This window comes from Tursiops truncatus, chromosome 12, assembly GCF_011762595.2.
Source record: "Tursiops truncatus isolate mTurTru1 chromosome 12, mTurTru1.mat.Y, whole genome shotgun sequence".
Lineage (NCBI taxonomy): Eukaryota > Metazoa > Chordata > Mammalia > Artiodactyla > Delphinidae > Tursiops > Tursiops truncatus.
In genome coordinates this window covers 9,759,041-9,784,384 of record NC_047045.1, presented here as the reverse complement: position 1 = coordinate 9,784,384, position 25,344 = coordinate 9,759,041, and the positions used below count along the sequence as shown (strand labels likewise).

Genomic DNA, 25,344 nt, shown 5'->3' with positions numbered 1-25,344 from the left:
GTGTCACTGCACCCCCCTACACCCCAGCCCCCAGACACTAACTCTGGCGTAACCACCAGCTTCATATGCGGCTCTGCGAGCAAGTATGAAAAACACACACACGATAGATTTAACGTGACTAGGTCTCTCCAGTGTATTGTCACGCGCTTTGGAAATCTATATTAAGGCTGCAACGTGGAAAGGGACTTTGGACCAATGACAAACAGAAAACAATTCGGGTAATTGCCTTTCACCTTTTTTGGAGGAAAAAAGAATGCTCCCTCATTAATGACAATTGTGAATTACGGTACCTACCCTTGAATTAGATGAGTATTCTGTTTTCTCCGGCACAATGTGATAGTTTCTTAACTATTCTTGTTTATGGTTGTCTAAGCCACCTCCTTTGGTGCCACCTATAAATTTATCTGTGTTACCCACTTCCTGCCCCAAAGCCTGGAATAAAACTCCATACCCACGAGCTCTGAAAAACAGCTCTCCACAGCATGACCCATCTAGTTTGGGAACAGTCATTTGTAAAGTAACTCATCAGGTCCAACATTAGAGGAAAAGCTCTGGATTCATGTAAGGGAATCTTTCCTGCTAAAGATAACTTCCACTTTCAGTGGATTGACTACGGTCCCTTCCACTGAGAGACAGAATAACTGAAACGTGGTCCCACCAAACTGGTGGCCCGAGTGACCGTGCAGAAGTTAACACCATGGGCATAAATGTGACCTGCCTACTTTTTCCTTTCCTCGTGTGTCTCCTGTCCTACCTTTGGAAGGTCTGCAGGGCCATCTCAGTGCCTAGCTGGTTCCTTTGTGCTGACTGTCAACCATCTCTTTCTATTTATTCTCTGGTGGATCTGAATCTAAAGGACTTATCTGATTTTCTTCTACGGAAAAAAACTTGGGTGCCAGTGTGAATGTTCAAGCTTGGAGATAATGTTGCCCCTAAACAGAGTGACTGTCATTTCTTCCAGATGTCAAGGTCCACGTGATCTTATCTTGAAGGTTATAAATGAGTTCCCCCAAAGTCATTTGTATTGAATCCAACTTCCTCGCCTTTTCCATTTGATGGAGCAGAGCAGAACTAGAGGATCTAATCATCTGGCTCCGGTCAATTTAAAACCAGTTTAATGTCACCGTGTAATTCTGTCACCTGACTGCCCACCTAGTTCAGAAATACATCTGAAGGTTAGGCTGTAGTCTTAAGGAGATAGCCAAGTGCACCCTTAGGACTGCAGTGAACATACATTCTTACACTCAATGCCTTTATCTTCACTCTGAAGAGCCACTCTCTGGTTGAAGAAAAAGAGCCATTTCCCACATGCCTGGAGAAAGTCGATCAAATGGGAAAGAGTGTTTCCAAAGGGTTCCAAGGACATGACATGAGGTGGGCACTCAAATAGTGAATGAATGAATGAAAGAATGAATGAATTCCAGGCCCCATGGTAATATCTTCCGCCATGTACTAAAATAAAGCTAACAAGAGTATAAATTTAGCATATATACTGAAGATAAACAGGCATTTCATTTGATTTAGAAAAAGAAAAAACTTTTGGTTTGCATTATTTTTTGTAAGTCATTTTGGGGAGAAAAAAAATAACATCCTCAAACAAAGTACTATGAAGCAGCACTGGTTTCTTTTCAATTTTTAAACACACTTGAGAGCAAATTAAACATACTCAGAATGTTGTATTAACTAGAACATTTAGTTTAACTAGTTTAATTACTGCTCTTTGGAAATTACTGTGATCAGTGGGAACTCCTGGGTTTGGTCTCTGTGTGGGAGGCACTGAACTGAATGCCCACCTGCATGGGCAGCTGGGCACCCAGCTTCCATGTTTCCCAAGGGGTCAAGAGAGCTGACAGTCAGCAGTTCTCTGTACGGTAATCAGACTTTACCCTGAAAATCCCTTTAATAGGAGCAGTAGCTAAATGTCTCTGGAGAAAGGCCAACCTTTGCTTTCATCCTGTCAACTCAGAGAGGTGGTTTTTGTAACTCAGTAAACAGTAAACTCATACCCTTCTGGAGTAAAAGTTCCTTGAAGGAATAGGCTGTGTCTTATTTCCGTTCCGTTTCTGTAGTTCTGGTGTAGTTCAGGTCCTTATACATAGCATGAGGTCACGTTATTGAACAAACAGTGAAGAATCATGCCTTAACTGTACAACTCAGAAAGCTGAGAAATGTATTCGATGACCCAAACATGGGAGAAGAACCCAAATTCTCAATCCCATCCAGATTCTCAATCCCGTCCAGATTTGTTCAGGTATGAGGGGAAACAGGTTTAGAGAAAAGGGAGCCCTAAACTTGGTACCTATTCCGTAAAAGATTGTGGGAATAGCTTTCCCAAAGCCTACGCTTTGGAAAAATTTCCAACTAGGAAAAAATACAGGTGGTTTTCTCTCTCCTATGCACTCCCCTGACAGCTTGCAGTTTGAGTCCATGCTTTAACCTCCAATTAAACAGGAGAACTGCAGCTCTCTGTTGCCAAATTATAGATCTATTTCCTGGCTCACTGAGAAAAGAATCTGCTAACGACTGTAAACAGTCTACATGATAAATATTTTTTTATGGAAGTATAGTTGACATCCAATATTATGTTAGTTTCAGGTGTACAGCAGGGCGATTTGACAATCAAATACATTACGAAATAAGCACCATGATGAGTCTAGAAACCGTCACCAGACAGAATTATTACCATGTTATAGACTATATATTGACTATATTCTCTATCCCATACATTACATTCCTGTGACTGATTTATTTTATAATTGAAGGTTTGTGCCCTTTTAACCCCCCCTCATCTATTTTACCCAACCCCCTACTCCCTCTGGCAACCACCAGTTTGCTCTCTGTATCTATAATTCTGTTTCTATTTTGTTTTGTTTGTTCACTTGTTTTGCTTTTTAGATTCCACATATAAGTGAGATCATGTGGTATTTGTCTTTCTCTGTCTGACTTATTTCACTCAACACAATGTCCTCAAGGTCCATCCTTGTTGTCACAACTGGCAAGATTTCGTTCTTTTTTATGGCTGAGTAATATTCCATCGTATATTTGTATCACATCTCCTTCATCCATCTATTGATGGACATGCGATGAATGACTTTAAGTTACCTGCTATTTAACTCTACACAACAGACATATTGACTTCTCTACTGTGCTTTTTTCTACAATAATTCCATCAGGAATAAAAATAATTTCTTTCTCAGCTATATAGAGTAGTCAACTTCCAAAATGGAAAGTATGATCTTTTAAAAGTTATTCACAGAATATCTGAGTACTCCCAGATTTCAGAAATAATAGGTAGATATTAGAAAGCATCAGAGAAATTGTAAGGCTTCACTCTCTTTTTTCCTAAGAAACCTGAGCCTAACTACAACTCCCAGAAAAGTAGGGTTCTCTAACCCCCGCATCTTTCTGGAGGCCTCAGTGAATTACTGCAGAGCAATGTGTACATTAGGTGGCCCGGTCTGCTGATGCAGGACACTCTTGCAGCCTGTAAGCAATTACAGGGTCAGCCCATCTCCTGATTAAGAGCAGACAGCTTTAAGAGGAAGAGAAATCAAATTACACAACCTGGTAAAAAGAAATAAAGAGAAAACTCATTTCAGAAATATACATGCCCAGAGAGGAAGGAAAAAAAAACTAGGAATAGTTTAGTTAGGGGGAAAGATGATGGGACAATTGAGAGAAAGTAAGGAAGAAACATCCAGGAAAAATGTGTATGGGGGAGGAGAGAAGGAAGCATGGAGACTAAATGGAAGATATTTATATTAGTGTGAAGAAAACATGAGTATTCTATTAGTTTAAAGAAAGAAAATCCGGTAAAATCAGTTTGGAGCAAATGGTTCTATGGTACATTCAGCCATTGTGAAACATAAATGAAGCAACTGCTACTATTTTAAATGAATCTTAGGCATTCTGCAGTGAAAGTATAAATTCAAAATTTAATGTTTATAGGCAATGCTATTAAGAAGTTATTATAGCAATCTGGGTCCTCAATATAAGTTGCTCCACAATTTAAACTAGTAGAACTTAAGGAAATTCCTGTTTGAAAAAAATTAAAAAGTTATAGCATTCAAATAGTCCCCCTGGTAGCGATAGACTAGGTAAATTTTGATTAAAAACAAAGGATAAAAATCTGGGCTTGATGCCATAGGAGATACAAATAAAAAGGGTGCTTTGGTTTCTTTAGACACAAATTATTTTTGAAGAATTAGTTAAACGATCCAATTAGAAAGCAATGCAAGAATGTAATTAAGGGCTAAAATACATGGTCCAAATAATAAAAGCTCTGTGAGGTAAATAAAAGTAAGGAAATAACCCAGAGCTATCAAGAGAAACTTTATGGAAAAATTAAAACTTGAGCTGGTTAGAATTTGGAGACAGAAACTGTTAATAGTACTTAACACTGTTAAGTTACATGTAATTCTCTGATACTAAGTTATAAGGGGTTTTAACCATCATTCATTTTTTTCAACAATATTTATTGTGCATATGCTATTTTGCTAAGAGCTATACCACACCCTAAAGCATTTTAAAATTTTTATTTATGTTTTTAAATTAACTTTTATTGGCGTACAGTTGCTTTACAATGTTGTGTTTGTTTCTGCTGTACAACAAAGTGAATCAGCTGTACATACACATATATCTCCTCTTTTTTGGATTTCCTTCCCATTTAGGTCACCACAGAGCACTGAGCAGAGTTCCCTGTGCTGTATAGTAGTTTCTTATTAGTTATCTATTTTATACATAGTATCAATAGTGTATATACGTCAATTCCATAGTTTCTTATTAGTTATCTATTTTATACATAGTATCAAGTGTATATACGGCAATTCCAATCTCCCAATTCATCCCACCCCACACCCCCAAAGCCGTTTTTAAATGATGCCATCCATGTAATAGGAGCGGCCCTGGGCCCACAGGCATCGTCCACAATAGTGGTGATTACAGTGGTTAAGAACGCGGGCTGCCAGCCAACCTGCCCGGTTCAAAGCCCTGCCATTAAGTCGGTGGCTGGCTGACCATGGCCAGATCACTGACCCTCACCCTGCCTCAGCATCCTGGTCTGTCCACAGGAGATGACGATCCTAAATAGCACCTCTTAGGGCTGTTCTGAGATTAAAAGACTGAGCGTGTGTAAGGCATTAAGAACAATGTCCAGCATATAATCAATAATTAAAATGACTACCGTTGATGATAAATCATCTTTCCTACCAGTTCCCCTCCCTTGTTCTGCCCTTTAGTCTTGTGTTTCCTTCAAGCTAGAGTTCAGTCTCTCTTGTTAATATTCCCGCTAAACTAACTGAATACAGGGCTCACGCTCACCGATTCCTCCCGTCACTTCCGATTCATTTCCCAGCGAACAGCATCCTGGCTTCTGCCCTAAGCGCTTCCTTCACTGCCGCCTCCCATGCTGCCATCAGATCCAGTGGTAACCACTGCCTATATTTCACAGTGGACTATTTCTTGAAACTCTCTCAGTACCCTTGGTTTCCACGACCTCCTGGCCATCCTTCTGTCCAGTGTTTCCTTCCATCTCGCTGTCTGCTCCATTTTATTCCCCTTTCTCTGCTCACCCTTACGTGTCAGTATTCTCCAGGTTTCCATCCCTCTCTCTTTTACACACGCTCCTTGTGATTTTAAGCGCTGTCGGTACCTCCGTGTCTCTTAAACCTTCATCCACAACTGCCAGACGTGTATAGCGAGGAGCCCACAGTTACCGAAGGCTCAGCATCTTCACACTAAACTCATCTATCACCCCAACATCCCCTGCAGCCTGCTGTCCCCCCTGTATTCTCAATCTCATTTAACGGCCCCCACTACATAGCCCACCACCCAAACCAGGAACCAGGAAACAGCAAATCCATCCTTCTGCTTCATCTTCCACGTTGACCCCTCTAATACATTGCAACTCTATCACCATATTTTCTCTTTTTTTTAAATTTATTTATTTAATTTATTCATTTTTGGCTATGTTGGGTCTTCGTTGCTGCACGTGGGCTTCCTCTAGTTGTGGCGAGCGGGGGCTACTCTTTGTTGTGGTGCACGGGCTTCTCTTGTTGCAGAGCATGGGCTCTAGGCGCCGGGGCTTCAGTAGTTGTGGCTCACGGGCTCCAGAGCTCAGGCTCAGTAGTTGTGGCGCACGGGCTTAGTTGCTCCGCGGCATGTGGGATCTTCCCGGACCAGGGCTCGAACCCGTGTCCCCTGCATTGGCAGGCGGATTCTTAACCACTGTACCACCAGGGCCATATTTTCTTCTCCATCTTTGCTACCACTGCCCCCCGTCCAAGTCCTAATTATTTCTTGCCTCAGTTGAAATCACAGTTTTGAAATGGATCTCCCGCCTCCTTTGTCCCCTTTAAGCCATCATTCCTAAAGCTGGCAGACTGGACAATCTACAATGTAAATTCAATGACATTACCACCTGCCTAAACCCACCAAATTCAAAAACTGCCCAGCACCTACAGGAGAGTATCCTGGACCTGGACAGAGCTGTCCCTCCCTCCATCACATTGCCTCTGTATCTCTCTCCTGTTTCAATAACGACCATGTGCTCACTGGGATTATAAGCATACATATTAGATACATATAAAATATCGCAATACACTGATGTAATATTATTGTTCCTGTTTTACAGGTTAAGTTGATGGTATTGGAAGCAACTTGCTCACAGTCACGAAATCAGTAAAGTTGATAACTGAATCCGAATCTAATCATATTGCCCTTTCCCTGAGGTCATGGTCCAGCATGGTTCCCCATTTTGCACCACCAGCACCTAGAACATTCAGTGGTACACACAATGACTGTCAAGTATTCATCTGAATTGATGGTTGAGAAAAAAAGAGAGAAATTATAACATGATAATTATAAAAGATGATCCTGCCACTGACTGAAGATGGAACTGAGTTTCTAGAATTACCTCACAGGTACTATAAATGGAAGCAACAAAGACTATGAGTAAGTTTGTCAAAAGTGTTTTCTTCATACACAGTTAAATTTAAATATCTTTCAAGTTATGATATAATCTCCATATGACCTTTTTATTTTCAATTGCATTCTAGTCAAATGTCTTATTTACTTTTAGAGGAGCAAAAATAAGGTAAACATAAATATTTGCACTAACAAGTTCTGTGCTAGGACACAGTAGGTATGGAATACATGTGTGCATATATATAGAGAGAAATACAGATATATAAAATGGAAAAAGCCAAAGTATTTTTCAGTTTATCCATAGATGACCTCAGTAACATTTCGGAAACTCACTATTTCCACAGACTGATAACAAAGCATCAAAAGGATCACCTAAAACTCTGAGAGCCATCAAAGAATTTTAGAAATTATGAAGCAATGCAGTCGTGTAGCCAATCTGTCTACCAGGTTGAAACCAAATAAAACTTCAAATAGCATCCTTGAAATGGTTGAAGGAAAAGGAAATCGAAGTGAAAACACCTACCCGTCGTTAAACACAACTAGAAGCTATGGCAGCCCAGCAATTGGGCCGTTTCAAGCACTTTCACAGCAGTGGGCTGGGCGAAGACTCGCTCTGCTGGCGCTCTCAGTCGCCAAAATAGCCATTTGCAATTAAAAATTAAAACTGACACCTCTTCTTCACAAGCTATTATCAAAAGACGGCTGGCTGCCTTCCTTGTTTATAGTGGTTCTTGTATCAAGACTTCATGCCATTTTGAAATATCTTTTTCTTATGTGTCATTTCTCTTAGGCCGTAATGTTCCCAGTGCTAAGATTTTAACACTTTCAACATTTCTAATTGGAATATGATCCTCAAATACTACAGCATTGCTTCAATTTCTGAAAACAGATTGATTTGAGCGTTTTATATGGAGCATTTTATGTTCCTAGATTAGCAGGGCAAAAAGCAGTATAATTTGTAGAAGGCCTGTCTGTATTTAAGGGAAATCATTGGTTTTGAAGGAGTGAAAATAAAATGCAGACATCACTTTCTATAGACAGAGATTTAGCTCTGAACAGAATATATATGTAAATAATAAGGCTGGTCATCACATCTGTTTGAGTGCTGACACGGGAAATGGCCAAGAGGGTCACATTCCATCTTCCACCAGGAAACCAGCAGTGTATTTGGGGGGATGAGGGGTGTGAATCAGTTTGCACACATGGAACATCTACACGCCAGACCCTGGGCTGGGTGCTGGTGATACAGCAGAGAACCAGACGACAGCCCCTGCCCCTAGGAAGCTGGGTAGAGACGGCGATCAGCAGATCCTTCGTCCAACAGGGGAGTGCTGTGCTCTGGTTAACTCCTTAGAAAGACCCCCTTGACTAATGTGTGGCCCACTGACCCCCCCCCCCCAGGAGTTTGGAGTTAACGCGAACAATTAGGAGGTGGGCCTGCAGCTCGGGGCGGAGGAAGGGAAAGGATTAAGAGATCAGGTCACTAATTACAAATACTCCTTCCCCTTCCGATTCCATTTCAGACCCTCCACATTAGCCTCCATCACTGTGGCTGCAACACAAACACCTCTGTGCCTGTTTCACAGATAAGATTTGGAGACCCAGGAGGGGGAAGTAACCTATTCCAAGTCACAAAGCGGATTAGTGGGCAAGTTGGAAGCAAAGATCTCCTGCTTCTGGGCCCATACCCTCCTCTTCTAAATGAATCATCGGTATCTTACCTCTAAGCAAATCAAAAAGACTTGGTAATTCCTTCAGCTTTGCTTCACTCTGCAACTCCTGTATGGAAGGTTTCCAAGGAAAATGATTTACCTACTCGTGCAGCAGGCATGTATGGAGGGTCTGCTCCATACAGGGCACCTTGCTAGGTGCTTGGGATTCAGAGATGAATAGGAGGATTTCTGTACAGGAAGTTCACCCTCCTGTGGGAGAGACAGACCAAGTGGCTCACGAGGACCGTAAGGCGGGGCAAGCACCAGGGTAATGTCGTTCCCGGGGGCCCATGGGAGCTGACATGAGAGGCACCTAAATTATCCTGGCAGCGGGAGATGTGCCCAAGAGGAGGCGACCCTTGAATTGTGTTTTGAAGAGACAGTAGGAGTTGTGCAGCTAGAATGCAAGGGGTGGGAAAAGCCCCAGAGAAGAGCGTGTGCAAATACTGTGTCCGGCGGCAGATACAGGATGGGGGGCTCAGCAAGGCTGGGGCTCAGGAGTGTATTAGAGATGAGACAGGAAACAGAGGGCATGAGACGTGGCACAGACGTGGCAGAGGCCACGTCATGAGGGGTCTTTTGAGCCGGTCCAAGGAATCTGGAGTTAATCTACACTCCTGTCCCCTCCGTCCCAGCTCTCAGCCATCCTCAACCCACTTAAATCCCAGTCATGACACCATCCCACTGCTGCTGCTTCGGCAAAGGCCATCAGGGAACCTCCTTCGTCACAAACCAATGAAATCCTAACACACCGCTTCTAGTTCTTTCTGCAGCACCGGAAATGCCGACGGCAGCTCCTTCCTGCACACGTCTTCCTGCCTTCGCTTTTATAAAGAGAAGGCCTCCTGGCTTTTCCCTGTGGCCTTGTGGTCACTGTCGAGGTTTCCCAGGTCCTTCTGTGATCTCTTACAGAGCTGCGTCCCCACTCTGTCCTCTGCCACGTTCTCACCCCACCCTGCACCTCTGGGCTACCTCACTTGTCCCACTCATTGCTTTCAGCAGCACAAAACTGCTGGCAGCCTCCAAATCTGAACCTCTAATCGAGACATCCAGATTTTGCTCTCGATCTGTAAAGGCAGTCATTCTTTGAAATACATTTTATTTATTTTTGCTCTCTTTGCGACAGACATGGTTCTAGCTGCTGATCCAAGACCCGACGGAGAGAGACCGTGCGTACCTGGTTCACTATTGTGTGTTTACCACGTACGATCTCTCCCTGAACATCTGACAAACGTTTCAAACTGAACAAGTGCAAGTCGGAACTCATTATGTTCCCTGAAAGCATGCCACTCGCCCTTTGTGCCGTATGTTAGTGAATGGTACTTCCATTCCCCAAATCACCCAGCTCAGGGTCGTCTCTCTCACACCGCACGTGGGACTGGTGAAAACAATCTGCATGTACCTACGTAACTGCTCTCTAACTAAATCCCTCCGTCTCATCCCTACGGTTACTGCCTAAGCTCCTCAGGCAATCGTCTCTCACCTTTCCAGAACAGTCCATGGCACAAAGGAGACAGTCGACAGACATCGTGGCACGAATTTATGGATAAAAGAATACAAGAAGGAGTGGAAAACTTGGACAGTTGCTGTCATCTCCTCACAGGCCACACTGGTCCCATCTGGCACCCTTCAATCCATTCACTGAACTAAGGAAAGACACGTCTACCCAAAATACGCGTCTGATGACATCATCCCTCTTGATTATCACCATTCACTGACCAGTACCAGCTACAGGATAAAGACTAGATTCCATGGCCGGCGTCTGAAGCCACCCAAGGTCAGGCACATGTGCCTTTTGCTCTACCCTCTTTTCCTGAGGTCGTGCCCATACTGCAGATACTCACAGTACCCAGAATTACCATGTTGATTCCAGTGCCAGTGTCTTTACCTAAGCTATTTTCTCCACCAAGGTTGCTCATCCCCTCCTTGCTTTTACACTTGAAAATTAGGCATTTGTCAAAGCTCAGCTCATACCTCTCTTCCTCTCGAAAGCCTGTGCCGACGTTTGTGCTCTCACCTCCACTTCCTTCTCTTTTCCCACATGACTCTGTACTCACGTCTATAACAGCAGCGTTTCAGTCCTGTTCACAGGCTTGCACTGGAGTCTTTTCCCTTCTTGAGAGTGGAGGCCTTCGCCTTATGAATTTGGGAATTAGCACACGTGAACACTCACATGTTTGCAGATGGATGGATGAGTGAACAGATGAGTAGATGGTAGAGAGTCATGGAAAGATTAGAGGCAAGGGGATATGATAAGATGTGCATTTGGGGAAAAACACTGTGGTGTCAGAGCAAAGAGCTGGAAGGCTGAGAACAGAAGCCGGAGACCATTATAAATAATCCAGTGGGGATGGATGGAGAAGCAGAGAGGGAGGGTAGCAGTAGCAAAGGAGAGAAGGGAATGGATTTGAAAAATATTTATAGCGTGAACACACAGACTTCAACGATCATTTGGGTGGACAGCGGGAGCGAGTCTGAGAAAAATGAAGGGATCAAGGATGACTGCCGGGCTGCTAACCTGGATGACTGGAGGATTTCTTCTACTTTAAAACATATATACATTCTGGTCCATGGCATTATGCCTGGCAGAGATGCACCGGACACAGTGGCGAGTTACGTGTGTCTGCCACACTGTTGCCTTTGCTGTTTCTCGGAAACACATTTGTTCCATCGGCGCGAATTTATATATGGAGCCCATCGTGTGTTTTTCTATTACCACCATTTACTCTACACTTTTCCCGAAAAAGATGAGGGATTAAAAATGGACAAACAACATTCAAAGAAGTATGTCACCTCCTATGTGAATAGCTCCTCCGTTAAACTGAAGGACAGCTGAAAACAGGGAACATCCTAAAGAACGGGAGGAGAACAGACTCTCCTAATTTCCACCGATTTATAAAGATTGGAAGAAAGGATTTGCAGCAGGCCATCTCTTGTTCTTGCCAGCCATCTCATCAGTGGGCTGGGACACAAACACTTGAAACCACATTGTATACCATTAAAATACCATTATAATCATGGGGTTTGCATATTTAACAGAAATGTTTCGTCACCTGAAACATAACTTTAAACATACTTTTCTTGCTTCTTGGCAAGGAAACGTGGGTCGACCAAGTAAATCCATCCCTGAAGTACCTCATTAATCACAGTGCACTTGTTCTTGGCAAGAGCCTTAATGTGCTACAAAACCTGTTATTAAAGTAAGATTTGGGGATTCCCAGGCTGGCAAAGAATCAGTTAGTTACACTGCTTTAGAAATGGTTTTCTTACAACTTCCTTTATTATTAATGGTCTTGTTAGACTTACAGCTCAAAGTAACTTTCCTTTATTAATTTAACGTGTGAAATCCAGCTTCTCTAAAGCTTATTTAAAATCATAAGTAGCAATTGCCAAAGATGGCCTGTCCCCCGCTACTGCATCAGCTGTAGTTGTGCCGATGCTCCTGTCTTTGTGCTAATGTGGGTCTAGCACCCCTACCGGATCGCTCAAGCATTACAGTTTCAGGCTCTAGAAATCAGTAACGCAAAACTTCACAGCAGCACGTGGCATTGACAAGCACATAATTTATTTTGTATCCACCACTAAAGACAATGATTGACCAATAAAGCCCGGTGAGTAGAGAATTATTCCAACTTGAACCTCTTCAAAAATGATTTGTCAAAAATTTAAGATTCTGTAAGGCCAGAAAAACCTATTAGACCCCAACATATTGAAAAGAGAACGTTGCATTACAAGAAGTCCTCATTCATGTTCAAGGGCAACACTGAGGAGATATAAAGCACAAACACCAACCAAAGTTGTCTCTCACCCTTTCTGAATATACAATACATAAATTACCAAAAATTAAAGTCCGCTAAATAGCATCGTATTGTAAAATCAAAGCTATGAATGTTCTGAGCAAACTCTTGTGTAAAAAAACAAAAAACCAATTTCCATCCAGTATATATTCTGCTGCCAAATTGAGCACAAATCATATTGCTAAATGTTTTAGTGGATCCTGACAGGTCAGAATAATTTTTCAGGCTCATTAGGTAATAGGATTCATTATATATCAACTCAGAGGGCATGAACGTGAAAAGTGTCAGTAGCGTTTCTCTAAGTCTAGCATTTACTGCAATAACCACATCTGAGGCAACGTGAATCTTACACACATTATACCTTTTGATGTAATCATGATGCTACACAACGTCCTCCTTGTGTACACTGTAAGATGGAAAGTTGGCTGGAATATTCCACCTCATGCTACAAGTTCACATCAATCTGGGGCTGTAAAATTTTCCAGACACCAGAGTCACACAGATTGTAGACTCCACCAATTTCCTGACTCCTACGTGGTCAAATTCCAGGCTCACCTATTTACCAAACCAGCCACTTCATCCATGTTATTTCAAAAAATGTTTCTGGAGCCAATCCTCCATCCCAGGTGAGAGCTATGTTTGGATGACACGCCTCATTTCTAAAAGATACCTAATTCACGTGTTGCAAATCTTTTTACTAGGAAACAAGGAACCTGTCAGTGAGTGCCTTAAACTTTCTCTACTGGCCTCCTATGGCTGCTGTCTTTATATTTCATTTTAACATAAAAAAGCAAAAAAGGGGAACTAAAAAGAGAGGAGAAAAAGAAGAAAAGATGATGGCGTAACGGCATAAAAACTACCTTAAAATGTCCACATAAACCTAAGTCTAACAGGAGACTGAATGAATGGTCATTGTGGGAAAAATAGTAGTAAACTTCAAACGCACTGAAAGATTTCAAATGCCTAAGGGAAAAATAAACATTTGCTTCCAATCATTTTCTCATTAAGCATCCTCTGCTAGATGATGAAGCCTTAACACACACGCTCTGACTCCAAGCCAGCACTGCCTGCTTCACCCACTGCCTGAGCCCGTCCCGGGCGGCGCGCCGGCCCTGCACCTCGGCCCGCGCCCCTGCGCGCCGGGCTCCCCGCCAGCCTCGGCTACTACGCCCGAGCGAAGCATCCCCTCGCCCGGCCCTGCTCGCCCCCTCTGGGCCTCGGCCACCACTGTGGCAGGAAGCACTACGTGCACTGACAGACTTTCCGTTAGTGGCGGTTGAGGTAGCTGCGAGGCGTGTTTCCGGGCGCGCTGGAAACCTAGCTGCTGTTCCCCACCACCACCCCGCCGCGAGCGGCAGCCCCCCCACCCCAGCTCCGCCCCGGGGACGAGGACCCGGGCCTGCGTCTCTCCTCTCCCCGCCGCCTCTACCCCGCCATCACCTCCTAACCTTTCCAACACACTCTCCCGAGCCTCACGCGGGCGCTCCGCCTCCCTGAGCCTTGCCCAGCTCCCGGGCGCCCCCCACGGTTGGAGTGGACGTATCTCGGGACCTAATCTCTCCCAATTATCCGCGCAGCCGGGGTCCCGCGCCTGCCCGGCTCTACCCCCGGGCGCCCAGAGCGGCCGGGTGGCTCAGCGCCGACGGGAAGGCTCCGTCCGCAGAGGCGAGAGAGGTGGGGCTCAGGGAGCTGGCAGGCTCTAGGAGGAAGACCCTAAACACGTGCAAAGAAATAAAAGCTACCACGTGTGCGCACGCGAGTGTGTGTGCGCGTGTGTGCGCGCGTATGTACGTGTGTGTGTGTGTGTGTGCATGCGCGCGCCCGGCCAGGGTGTCTGCGCCGGGCGTCCGGGGGACCAGGCAAGAGGGCCCCCGCCGCCGCGGTGGCGGGGGGCGCGGGTACTCACACGAAAGCGTGGTAGACGAACGCCCAGCCGCGGGGTCTCTCCAGCACGTTGTACAGGTAGTTCTGCAGCCGCCGGTACTTGACGTTACGCCGGCAGCTCTGGCCGCTGCTGTAGGAGAGCGGCTTCCCCAGCAGGCTCATCCGGGCGCCCTGCTTGCCCCGCCGGCTCTCCCGCAGGCCGCCGCCGCCGCCCAGCGCGGCCGCGCGGGTGCCCAGCAGCAGCAGCCCGTCGCCCCCGGCGGCCGCCGAGTTCAGCAGCGCCCTGGCCCGGCCCGACTCCACATCCTTCATGCCGGAGCCCGCGCGCCCCCAGCCCGCCGCCGCCGCCGCCGCCGCACCGCTCCTCACCCAGAGCCCGGCGGCGCCGCCCTCCTCTCCGCCCGCGTGCTGGCGGGGCATGGCATCACCGCGGTCACCGCGAGGGGGGCGCCGCCGGCGGGGGCCGCGGCCTCATGCGCGCCGGCCGCTTTCGAGGAGGCGGCGGCGGCGGACGGGGCGCCCGGCGGCCCTCGACCTGCGCGCCGGGGGAGGGGAAGCAGCGGGGGCGGAAAGGCGCGCGGACGAGACGGAGGAGTCCCGGGGTCGAGCAGCCTATAGCTTCGAATGCGTAATCAGGACGTGTCGGGGGCGTCACTCCAAGAGGGCTTCTCCGGCCCCTCAGTTCCCGTAGCGGATACTCCCTCCTGGTGAAGCGCCCCCGGGGCTGGAACGGGAGCTCCCGCGCGCGCACGCCCGGCCCCGGGCTCCCCACGCCAGAGGGGGCCGGGCCCCGAAGCCCCTCTCGGAGGCCGAGTTCGGCGTGTTCTTCCCGGCGCTTTGGAGGTGTCCGGAAGGTGCGGCCTGCCTTGTGCCCGGAGGAGGGACGGGAGAGGCAGGCGCCGTTCCCTCTCGCCGCTACGCCGCCGCGCGGGCTGGTCCCGCCGTCCTTCCGCGAGGGGTGTGCGCGGGAACTGCCCGGCCCTTCCCTCCAGGTACCAGCCAGTCCCCGGGCGCGCGGGCCGAGGCTCCGGGCGGGGGCGCTCGGGTCCCCGCTTTCAGGGTGCTGACCCGCAGGACACGGCCGCCGAGCCGGCGAGGTGGGCACCGGGTATCTCCCCGCCGCTCACTCCGGCTGGCGGGCTGTGACTGTCCATCCCGGCATCAGACCAGAGTAGCCGGACATCCCTCCCAGCCCGGGGGTGGAGTGTGGGGAGGGCGTCAAAACTCCAAAGTGGCTCCTCCGCGGTGAACTAGCGGCCCCGAGCTGCGCCTGGCAGCCGCGCGAAGCAGGGGAGGACAAACCGGGTCCCTCCGTCAAGAAATTTTCCTTTATGTCCGAGATAGTCATACAACGGCCGAGTCTCGGCAGTGGCGGCGGCGGCCCCAGAGGTTGGGGGGGAAATCCTGGAGGATGGAGAGCCTCAGGACACCGGCTTCGCGGGGTCCCCTCCCCACCCCGGTCTGCCGCCACTTACGCGGTGAGAGACGCGTCGCGAGGGACGAGTGGCTGGATCTCCTGCCGCCCCCAAGCCCCCAGCCCGCGAGGAGGAGGGAGGCCGCGGGGTCCCTGGCTGCGCCTCTGGCCTTCAGCGAGCCCGCGTCAAAAACCGTAAGCCGCTCAACCTCGCAGTCAGCTGGGGACGCCGAAAGGAAGCCGGGCTTGGGAACTTCTTCCAACAGAGAGGAATCCCTCCCCCCCGCCCCCCAAATAGGAAGGAAAGGATCACAAGTTAAACTGAAGGAAGAACTGGGGTTCCACCACAAAGCCAGAGCAGACGCTTCCGAGGTAGTGCGTCCAAGTGCCTCTCCCTTTCAGAAGCCTAAAGTCGAGGCGCGAGTCCGGTGGCGGCTGTCGCCGCCCCTCGGAGGGAGATGCTCTGCCGGCCCCGCTCTGGGCGCACACCCACGGCAGCTCCCGTCTGCCTTCGGCAGCCGCGGCACCTCTACGCTTTGCCCTTCCTTTTATTGTCGTCGCTGTGAGGCTCGCGCGGCCCTCTCGCCGCGGGACCCCGCTTCCATCCCGCCTTGTCCCCAAGCCTGGCGGCGGCGGCGGACACTTCCCCGCGGCGCTCCGTGCAGCTGGCGGCGGCGCCACTTGACTGCTGAGCTCCGGCCCCCGGAGTCGCTCTCCGGTCCCCTAATTCACTTCCCACCCGCGCGCGTGGAGGGGCGAGGGGGACGCCCGGTGGCCCAATGTTCAGGTCGAGGCAGAGCGCATCCTGGAGCGAAGGCTGTCGTCCCCGAGCCGCGCGAGGACCCGGCCGAGGGCGGGGAGTTGGCCGTCGCTATATTTAGACACACCACACCACCCCCCTCCCCGGAGTTTCTGCGCGGGGACTTTCAGGGTCAAAGCCCTAGAGGCCTAAAAGGAGTCGTGTGCACGCTTTAAACGCGAACATCTTGGCTTTCCTGTAGGCAGGAGAACGAAAACCATGTCCTCTTGACCAAGCGGGTTTTCCTTCTTGCAGACTTTGCCCCGCCCCACCACGAAGGTCAGGTCCCTTCCATCTCACGGGTGCACCGGGCCCACCGTGCAGGCAGGAAGGTTCGGGAAGGCGGGACACGTTTCTCGGAAAAGAGCCAGTTGCCTGATCTCCCAGGGATGCGGGGTGACGGGGGTGCGGCAATGATATTAGTGAAGCCGTGGTGTTGATGAAGTAAATGCATGAAACTTTAAAACAGCATCAAAGGTGGTCATCGGCAGCGGTTTAGAGGTGGGAAGGACCAGACACCCCAGAGTCGACCGGACCAAGCGCTCACAGGTGGTTGGTGTGAGGGTTACTAGGAACCCAACAACCTCGCTTCCCAGTTTAGTATCCCTTCTTCCCCGCCCCACCCCAGTGCTGGTTCCGCGTCTTTAATAGAACATGTACAAAAGAGCATACGGTTGTATTTCACTGACTCTGCCTGCTACCTTGGGAAAGAGGGGTTCAGCCACAAAGCCTAACACCCCGCCTGCGCGTGCTCGGAAGGAAAGGCCACGTGAGGCTGCACGGCCTCTCACCCCGGATTCTTTGTGTGGACCCGGCTTCTTCACTGCCAGCTAACTCCCCTCAAAAGGCAAGAATTAACTGTGGGGAAAACAGAGTGTTGTGATCATGCTTTTTCTCTATTTGTGCCTTTGAATACAGATGTTGCTAGGAAACTGCCTTTCATTCTTTTTGTTGAAATATTAAAACCTAATATCACAAGAGAGGGTGGCATATAGCTCAAAGAGTAAAACAATATAGTAGTGTATATTATAACCATAATAATTACATTTAAACATTATAAAGAGGTTAAGGGGAAAAGATGACCACCGTTTTCAAAGCAAATGTTTATTTCTAGTATAGAGCATGTGAAATGATGTCCACTCCCCATTCTTTGAAGATGGGAGTGCTTTCAGCGCATTGTAAGATACCTGCCTGAAATTTATGACCATGGAAACTTTTATTCTCTGAAGTCTACCTGGAGATAGTTTCAACTGAAAATAGTTCCTAGAAATATTTTACTTCAATGTGTTTTCTATCCCATTATATTTTTCATCTGAAGGGTACTCTAAAATAGTAACACGGAAAATTCTATACAAGAGCTAGACGTGCCCAGGGAAGACTTTTAAGGCAGAGCTGGTTTCACAGAATGTCAGTGACCCCATGACTCTCTCCCTTTCCTTCTTGTCTGGGCCCCCCCGCCAGTTCCCCCTCTGCCACAGTGCTACCACTTCAACACACCTGCCATCAAGTCATTGTCATGGTTCTGATCATCTAGTGACTGATGGAAGTGCTACTTTTTAGAGATATGAATGCACTTTCACCCACTGTGAGTTGCTGGGTCAACCAGATGGTAATGACCAATAGAATCCTCAAACCTTAGAGCAAAAGGGACATTAGCTGATGAAGAAATGGAAATCCACTGTAGGCTGCTGTTCAGCGACTTGTCCAAGACTCGGCTGTTGGCCTTTGGAGGAAGGACCGAAGTCCCCTAACTCTTGAGTGGAATGCCCTTTAAGCCATGCCACCCTTTCCCTTAGCTTTTATTTCCCTCCTATCAGATCATCACCAAACCCACAAGCATAGCAACTATAATTGTGTTTCTCAGGTATCTTATTATAACCATTGATACACTACATACATTTACTTGCTCTTATTATTTTAAATGTATCAGCATTGTGTACCACGGATATCATTTTTAGTCCATCGAGGATTCTCATCTAGGAGACATGATGCTGAGATTCTCCATGTGTTTCACCAACAAGTAGAAATTAGAGAACCCAGGGCAACATTAGAGATCGTAAGAGCCTGGCCAGACTACGTGGGGGTTCTAACACAGCAGCCCTGCCTTCAGTGGATGAGGGATGACCCCTTCAGAACAGCCTCTGCCCAGGGATGCAGAAAAGGTACAGGTGTGAGTGGATGCAGGTGTGAAGAGAAGCTGCTCGGGGACCAGACAGTGTGGGAAGGGCTCAAAAATTCTCACCATTTTCATCCCAGGAACTATCAAAATTTACTTTCCTAGGAATTACTAAAATAATGTGTCAATCACCATTGTGAAAACAAAATAATAGCAAATATTTAGCACGTGGTTACTGTGCACGAGGCCCTGTGATTTCCAAGAATTATTTCACTTGATTCTGACAACAGCCCCTTAGGTGAGCACTGCAATCGTATCCAGTTTATAGGGAAAAAACTGAGGTGTGAACAAGTTAATAATTTTTAAGAACTAATAAGCAGTTGAGTCTGTATTCAAACTTACAGGTATTTAATGCAAAAACAGGACCAAACAAAACCCACAGAAAAAAAAAAACAAACAGGTTTTTAACTACGAAACTATATTAACTTTTGAAATACAAAGCTTTAGCTTATTATTGTCTTAATAATTTTGACTGTTTTTCTTACCAGAAGAGAAGTGTTGGAAAGTTTCTAGTAGCTGTTGTACAACAGGACTCGGGGTTTTATTCTAAACACAGAAATAGACTTAATATTCCTGTTCACTTTTCCTGCAGAAATAGGGCTTCCCCGCATAGATAGTCTTTTTTTGGATTCAACATTTTAAAACAGTCCCAAATCGTGTAGTATCGATGTCTTGGAATTGTATTTACATGTTTAGTTTTTTCCTAACATTACCTTCAGTTTTATTCACAAAACCCTGTTTATCGTGCTTGGCTATGCCTAATTTCATTTTTTTTTTTCTGACGTTAGTACGGCAGCGCTACTGTTTTTCTTTAAGCCAACTGCTTAAACACTTCTTTCTGGAAATAATTTGAATACAGTTACTTGATCTTTCTAAGATACATATACTTAGAAACTGTGTGAAGAGGTTGATACAGAAGGCAAACCTCTCCTTTGAGCAAGTGGACGGGAAAATTCTGTTATAATTCTGTGCCCCCTAGTGGCACTCACATTTTACCATCACCTTTTTCAAAGAGGAAATAAGAAAGCATCCTTTATGAATCTCCCTAAACCTATTCATCTCTGCAGCAAGCAATCATTAATCATTAGTGCTGTGCTAGTTGGAGTGGGTGCAGAGAGGAAAAAGCGTCTTGATTCTTATGTTCCTGGGCTGGTGGGGGAGAGATAGATGAATAAGTAATGCTGACGTGGTGAGTTCCCAGAGGTTTGCACAGGACGTTATGGGAAGCTGCAGAGCGTTTCCTGAGGAATGTAATGCTGTGCTAAGTCTTAAGGAAAAGCTGGATTTCGGTGACATCAGGGTGGGGTGTTCAAAGAAAAAATACTTGAAAAACTGTGAAGGCTTGAGAGCTGATCATACATTGAGAATGGCAAGTGCTTGGATTCTCAAGGAGCCCAGGGCACTTCTGAAGGTGGGACTATGGCTTCACGGCTGAGGGTCTCAGCAAGAATTCAGGCTTTTGTTCTGACTTGAGCAGGGAGCCACTGAAGAATGTAAAGCAAGAAACTCTACTTGCTCCTATTTCCACTTGCAGAAAAGCACTTGATATTAGTTCAGCTTAATGAAAAAAAAAAAAAAAAAAAACGTGGCTTGAGCACCCATCCGGGGCACACACTGTTTCAGGCTGGGATTCAGAGATGCTGTGTCTGTGGAGAGTGGTGATGACTGCCAATCCTTGGGCAGGTGTCGAGCAAAACCTCCCGTTTTCAGGCCTGAGTCTCTGAGTAAACTAGGAGAGACCCTCTGGCGCGGCCATCTGGGGAAGGGGAAGATGGTGAGTTCAACTTCACCTTGAGCATGGCCGGCCTGCTGAGACAGCCCAGTGGAAACGTCCAGTGGGTATACGGCTCTCGGCTCAAGGGGGAGCTAGGATTCAAATTTGAGAATCAACTGCATATATATGTATATACACATATAAAAGATATAACCACCAGCATATATGTGTGTGTGTGTGTGTGTGTGTGTGTATATATATATATACTTTCATATATATGATGAAAGTGATGGGTTGGGGTCAGATTGCCTGGGAAAATACATAGATTGTCTTAAAAAAGAAGAGGCATGAGGACCCAGCCTGAAGGTGGGAGCCTGAGCATTGAGGATTGGGAAGGAGGAAGGAGAAGAGGAGGCTGAATGATTACTGAGGACCACCGAGGACCACTGCCTCGACAGCCACAAAAGAAGCTTCAACAAGGAACTGCTGAACAGAGATCAGTTGAAATAAGAATTCGGGATTTGGCCACAGGAGGCCATTGGAAGGAGTTGCTACTGGGTTTTGCTTTCTTGCAGAATTTCTTGTAGAAAGAAAATCAAGTCAGAGTGGGCAGGAAGGAATTCAAAGGTGAGGTAGTGAAGACGATGATTCTGGAGGGGAGGAGAGAGGGCGCTGCAGGCAGAGGCTCTGGGTTTGATGAAGGTTCTGAACATAACATAACACGATGCTGACTCAGGACACTTGAGTGGCTGGCCGTCGCAGCCAGGCTCACAGGTCCCCTGTCTGAGTCTGAGCTGCAATTACACTGACAATATTTCACTGCCAGCTGCGAGATCTCAGACAACTTGGACAACATCAGATTTTGCTCAGTACTTTTATAGCATTTTTAATTTAAAAAAAAACTATCACGTTTTCATTTCTAACATTTTCCCCAAAGTTGAATTTAACACATACACATTTTTCATGTTTAGTTTTATCTGGAAGGAAGATGCATGTTGGATAAATGGTACATTATTCTTTGATTTTATTTATAATGAAAGACTGTGGAACCGACCAGATCATTCAGGAAAAACTATGCATGCATCTCTAATATCAGTGAAATATTCTACACAGTTTTCAGGCAATGCTGCCGAGGGCCATGGGGAATGCCTGGGATCTCTCAGACAGCTCAGGAAATGACAGGGGTCCAGGCATCCAAGTTCCTTGAGTTTTAACCAGACATTTGTTTTTCTCCCTTTTTTTCTATTTTTTTTTTTTGCGATACGCGGGCCTCTCACTGCTGTGGCCTCTCCCGTTGCGGAGCACAGGCTCCGGACGCGCAGGCCCAGCGGCCATGGCTCATGGGCCCAGCTACTCTGCGGCATGTGGGATCTTCCCGGACTGGGGCACGAACCCATGTCCCCTGTATTGGCAGGAGGACTCTCAACCACTGTGCCACCAGGGAAGCCCTCTTCTATTTTTTTAAACATATTTATTGGAATAAAATTGCTTTACAATGGTGGGTCAGTTCCTGCTTTCTAACAAAGTGAATCAGCTATACGTATATATATACCCCCATATCTCCTCCCTCCTGCGTCTCCCTCCCACCCTCCCTATCCCACCCCTCTAGGTGGTCATAAAACACTCAGCTGATCTCCCTGTGCTATGCGGCTGCTTCCCACTAGCTATCTGTTTTACATTTGGTAATGTATATATGTCCATGCCACTCTATCACTTCGTTCCAGCTTACCCTTCCCCCTCCCCGTGTCCTCAAGGCCATTCTCTACGTCTGCGTCTTTATCTCTGTCCCGCCCCTGGGTTCTTCAGAACCATTTTTTTTTTTTTTTAGATTGCATATATGTGTGTTAGCATACGGTATTTGTTTTTCTCTTTCTGACTTACTTTACTCTATATGACAGGCTCTAGGTCTATCCACCTCACTACAAATGACTCAATTTCGTTTCTTTTTATGGCTGAGTAATATTCCATTGTACATATGTGCCACATCTTCTTTATCAAATCGTCTATCGATGGACACTTAGGCTGCTTCCATGTCCTGGTTATTGTAAATACTACTGCAGTGAACATTGGGTTGCATGTATCTTTTTGGATTATGGTTTTCTCAGGGTATATGCCCAGGAGTGCGATTGCTGGGTTATATGGTAGTTCTATTTTTAGATTTTTAAGGAACCTCCATACTGTTCTCCATAGTGGCTGTATCAATTTACATTCCCACCAAAAGTGCAGGAGGGTTCCCTTTTCTCCACACCCTCTCCAGCATTTATTGTTTGTAGATTTTTTTGAAGATGGCCATTCTGACTGGTGTGAGGTGATACCTCATTGCAGTTTTCATTTGCATTTCTCTAATGATTAGTGATGTTGAATATCCTTTCATGTGTTTATTGGCAATCTGTATATGTTCTTTGGAGAAATGTCTATTTAGGTCTTCTGACCATTTTTGGATTGGGTTGTTTGGTTTTTGATATTGAGTTGCATGAGCTGCTTGTAAATTTTGGAGATGAATCCTTTGTCAGTTTCTTCATTTGCAAATATTTTCTCTCGTTCTGAGGGTTGTCTTTTTGTCTTCTTTAGGGTTTCCTTTGCTGGGCAAAAGCTTTTAAGTTTCATTAGGTTCCATTTGTTTATTTTTGTTTTTATTTCTGTTTATCTAAGACGTGGGTCAAAAAGCATCTTGCTCTGATTTATGTCATAGGGTGTTCTGCCTATATTTTCCTCTAAGAGTTTTATTGTGTCTGGCCTTACATTTGGGTCTTTAACCCATTTTGAGTTTATTTTTGAGTATGGTGTTAGGGAGTGTTCTAATTTCATTCTTTTACATGTAGCTCTCCAGTTTTCCCAGCACAACTTATTGGAGAAGCTGTCTTTTTTCCATTGTATATTCTTGTCTCCTTTAGCAAAAATGAAGTGACTGGGGCTTCCCTGGTGGCGCAGTGGTTGAGAGTCCGCCTGCCGATGCAGGGGACATGGGTTCGTGCCCTGGTCCGGGAAGATTCCGCATGCCGCGGAGCGGCTGGGCCCGTGAGCCATGGCCGCTGAGCCTGCGCGTCTGGAGCCTGTGCTCTGCAATGGGAGAGGCCACAGCAGTGAGAGGCCCGCGTACCACCAAAAAAAAAAAAAAAATGAGGTGACTGTATGTGCGTAGGTTTATCTCTGGGCGTTATATCCGGTTCCATTGATCTATGTCTCTGTTTTTGTGCCAGTACCATACTGTCTTGGTTACTGTAGCTTTGTAGTATAGCCTGAAGTCAGGGAGCCTGATTCCTCCGGCTCTGTTTTTCTTTCTCAAGATTGCTTTCACTATTTGGGGTCTTTTGTGTTTCCATACAAATTGTGAAATTTTTTGTTCTAGTTCTGTGAAAAATGCCAGTGGTAGTTTGATAGGGATTGCATTGAGTTTGTAGATTGCTTTGGGTAGTATAGACATTTTCACAATGTTGATTCTTCCAATCCAAGAACATGGTATATCTCTCCATCTGTTTGTATCATCTTTCATCAGTGTTTTATAGTTTTCTGCATACAGGTCTTTTGTCTCCTTACATAGATTTATTGCTAGGTATTTTATTCTTTTTGTTGCAGTGGTAAATGGGAGTGTTTCCTTAATTTCTCTTTCAGATTTTTCATCATTAGTGTAAAGGAATGCAAGAGATTTCTGTGCATTAATTTTGTATCCTGTCACTTTACAAACTTCGTTGATTAGCTCTAGTAGTTTTCTGGTAACATGTTTAGGATTCTGTATGTATAATATCATGTCATCTGCAAAAAGTGACAATTTTACTTCTTCTTTTCTGATTTGGATTCCTTTTATTTCTCTTTCTTCTCTGATTGCTGTGGCTAAAACTTCCAAAAGTATGTTGAATAATAGTGGTGAGAGTGGACAGCCTTGTCTTGTTCCTGATCTTAGTGGAAATGGTTTCAGTTTTTCACCATTGAGAATGATGCTGACTGTGGGTTTGTCATATATGGCCTTTATTATGTTGAGGTAAGTTCCCTCTATGCCTACTTTCTGGAGGGTTTTTATCATAAATGGGTGTTGAATTTTGTCGAAAGCTTTCTCTGCATCTGTTAAGATGATCATATGGTTTTTCTCCTTCAATTTGTTAATATGGTGTATCACGTTGATTGATTTGCATATATTGAAAAATACTTGCATTCCTGGGATAAACCCCACTTGATCATGGTGTATGATCCTTTTAATGTGCAGTTGGATTCTGTTTGCTAGTATTTTGTTAAGGATTTTTGCATCTATGTTCATCAGTGATATTGGCCTGGAGCTTTCTTTCTTTGTGACATCTTTGTCTGGTTTTGGTATCAGGGTGATGGTGGCCTTGTAGAATGAGTTTGGGAGTGTTCCTCCCTCTGTTATATATTGGAAGAGTTTGAGAAGGATAGGTGTTAGCTCTTCCCTAATGTTTGATAGAATTCACCTGTGAAGCCATCTGGTCCTGGATTTTTTTGTTGGAAGATTTTTAATCACAGTCTCAATTTCAGTGCTTGTGATTGGTCTGTTTATATTTTCTATTTCTTCCTGGTTCAGCCTCAGAAGGTTGTGTTTTTCTAAGAATGTGTGCATTTCTTCCAGGTTGTCCATTTTATTGGTATAGAGTTGCTTATAGTAATCTCTCATGATCTTTTTTATTTCTGCAGTGTCAGTTGTTACTTCTCCTTTTTCATTTCTAATTCTATTAATTTGAGTCTTCTCCTTTCTTTCTGATGAGTCTGGCTAATGGTTTATCAATTTTGTTTATCTTCTCAAAGAACCAGCTTTTAGTTTTATTGATCTTTGCTATCGTTTCCTTCATTTCTCTATCATTTATTTCTGATCTGATCTTTATGATTTCTTTCCTTCTGCTAACTTTGGGGTTATTTTGTTCTTCTTTCACTAACTGCTTTAGGTGCAAGGTTAGGTTGTTTATTTGAGATGTTT

At 45.8% G+C, this 25,344-nt stretch overlaps 1 protein-coding gene across 2 annotated transcripts in view; it reads right to left on the bottom strand.

The window, feature by feature from the left end:
- Positions 1-15,203, bottom strand: part of KCNQ5 (potassium voltage-gated channel subfamily Q member 5) — a 581,715-nt gene extending 566,512 nt beyond the window's left edge. The window contains exon 1 of one of the 2 annotated variants that reach the window (XM_033867446.2): positions 14,340-15,203. In XM_033867446.2, the coding sequence (XP_033723337.1) occupies positions 14,340-14,737 (398 nt within the window). In that variant the 5' untranslated portion in view covers positions 14,738-15,203. The remainder of the gene's footprint in view (positions 1-14,339) is intronic. The other variant, XM_019929283.3, reaches the window with a different exon arrangement.
- Between the last annotated feature and the right edge of the window lie 10,141 nt (positions 15,204-25,344).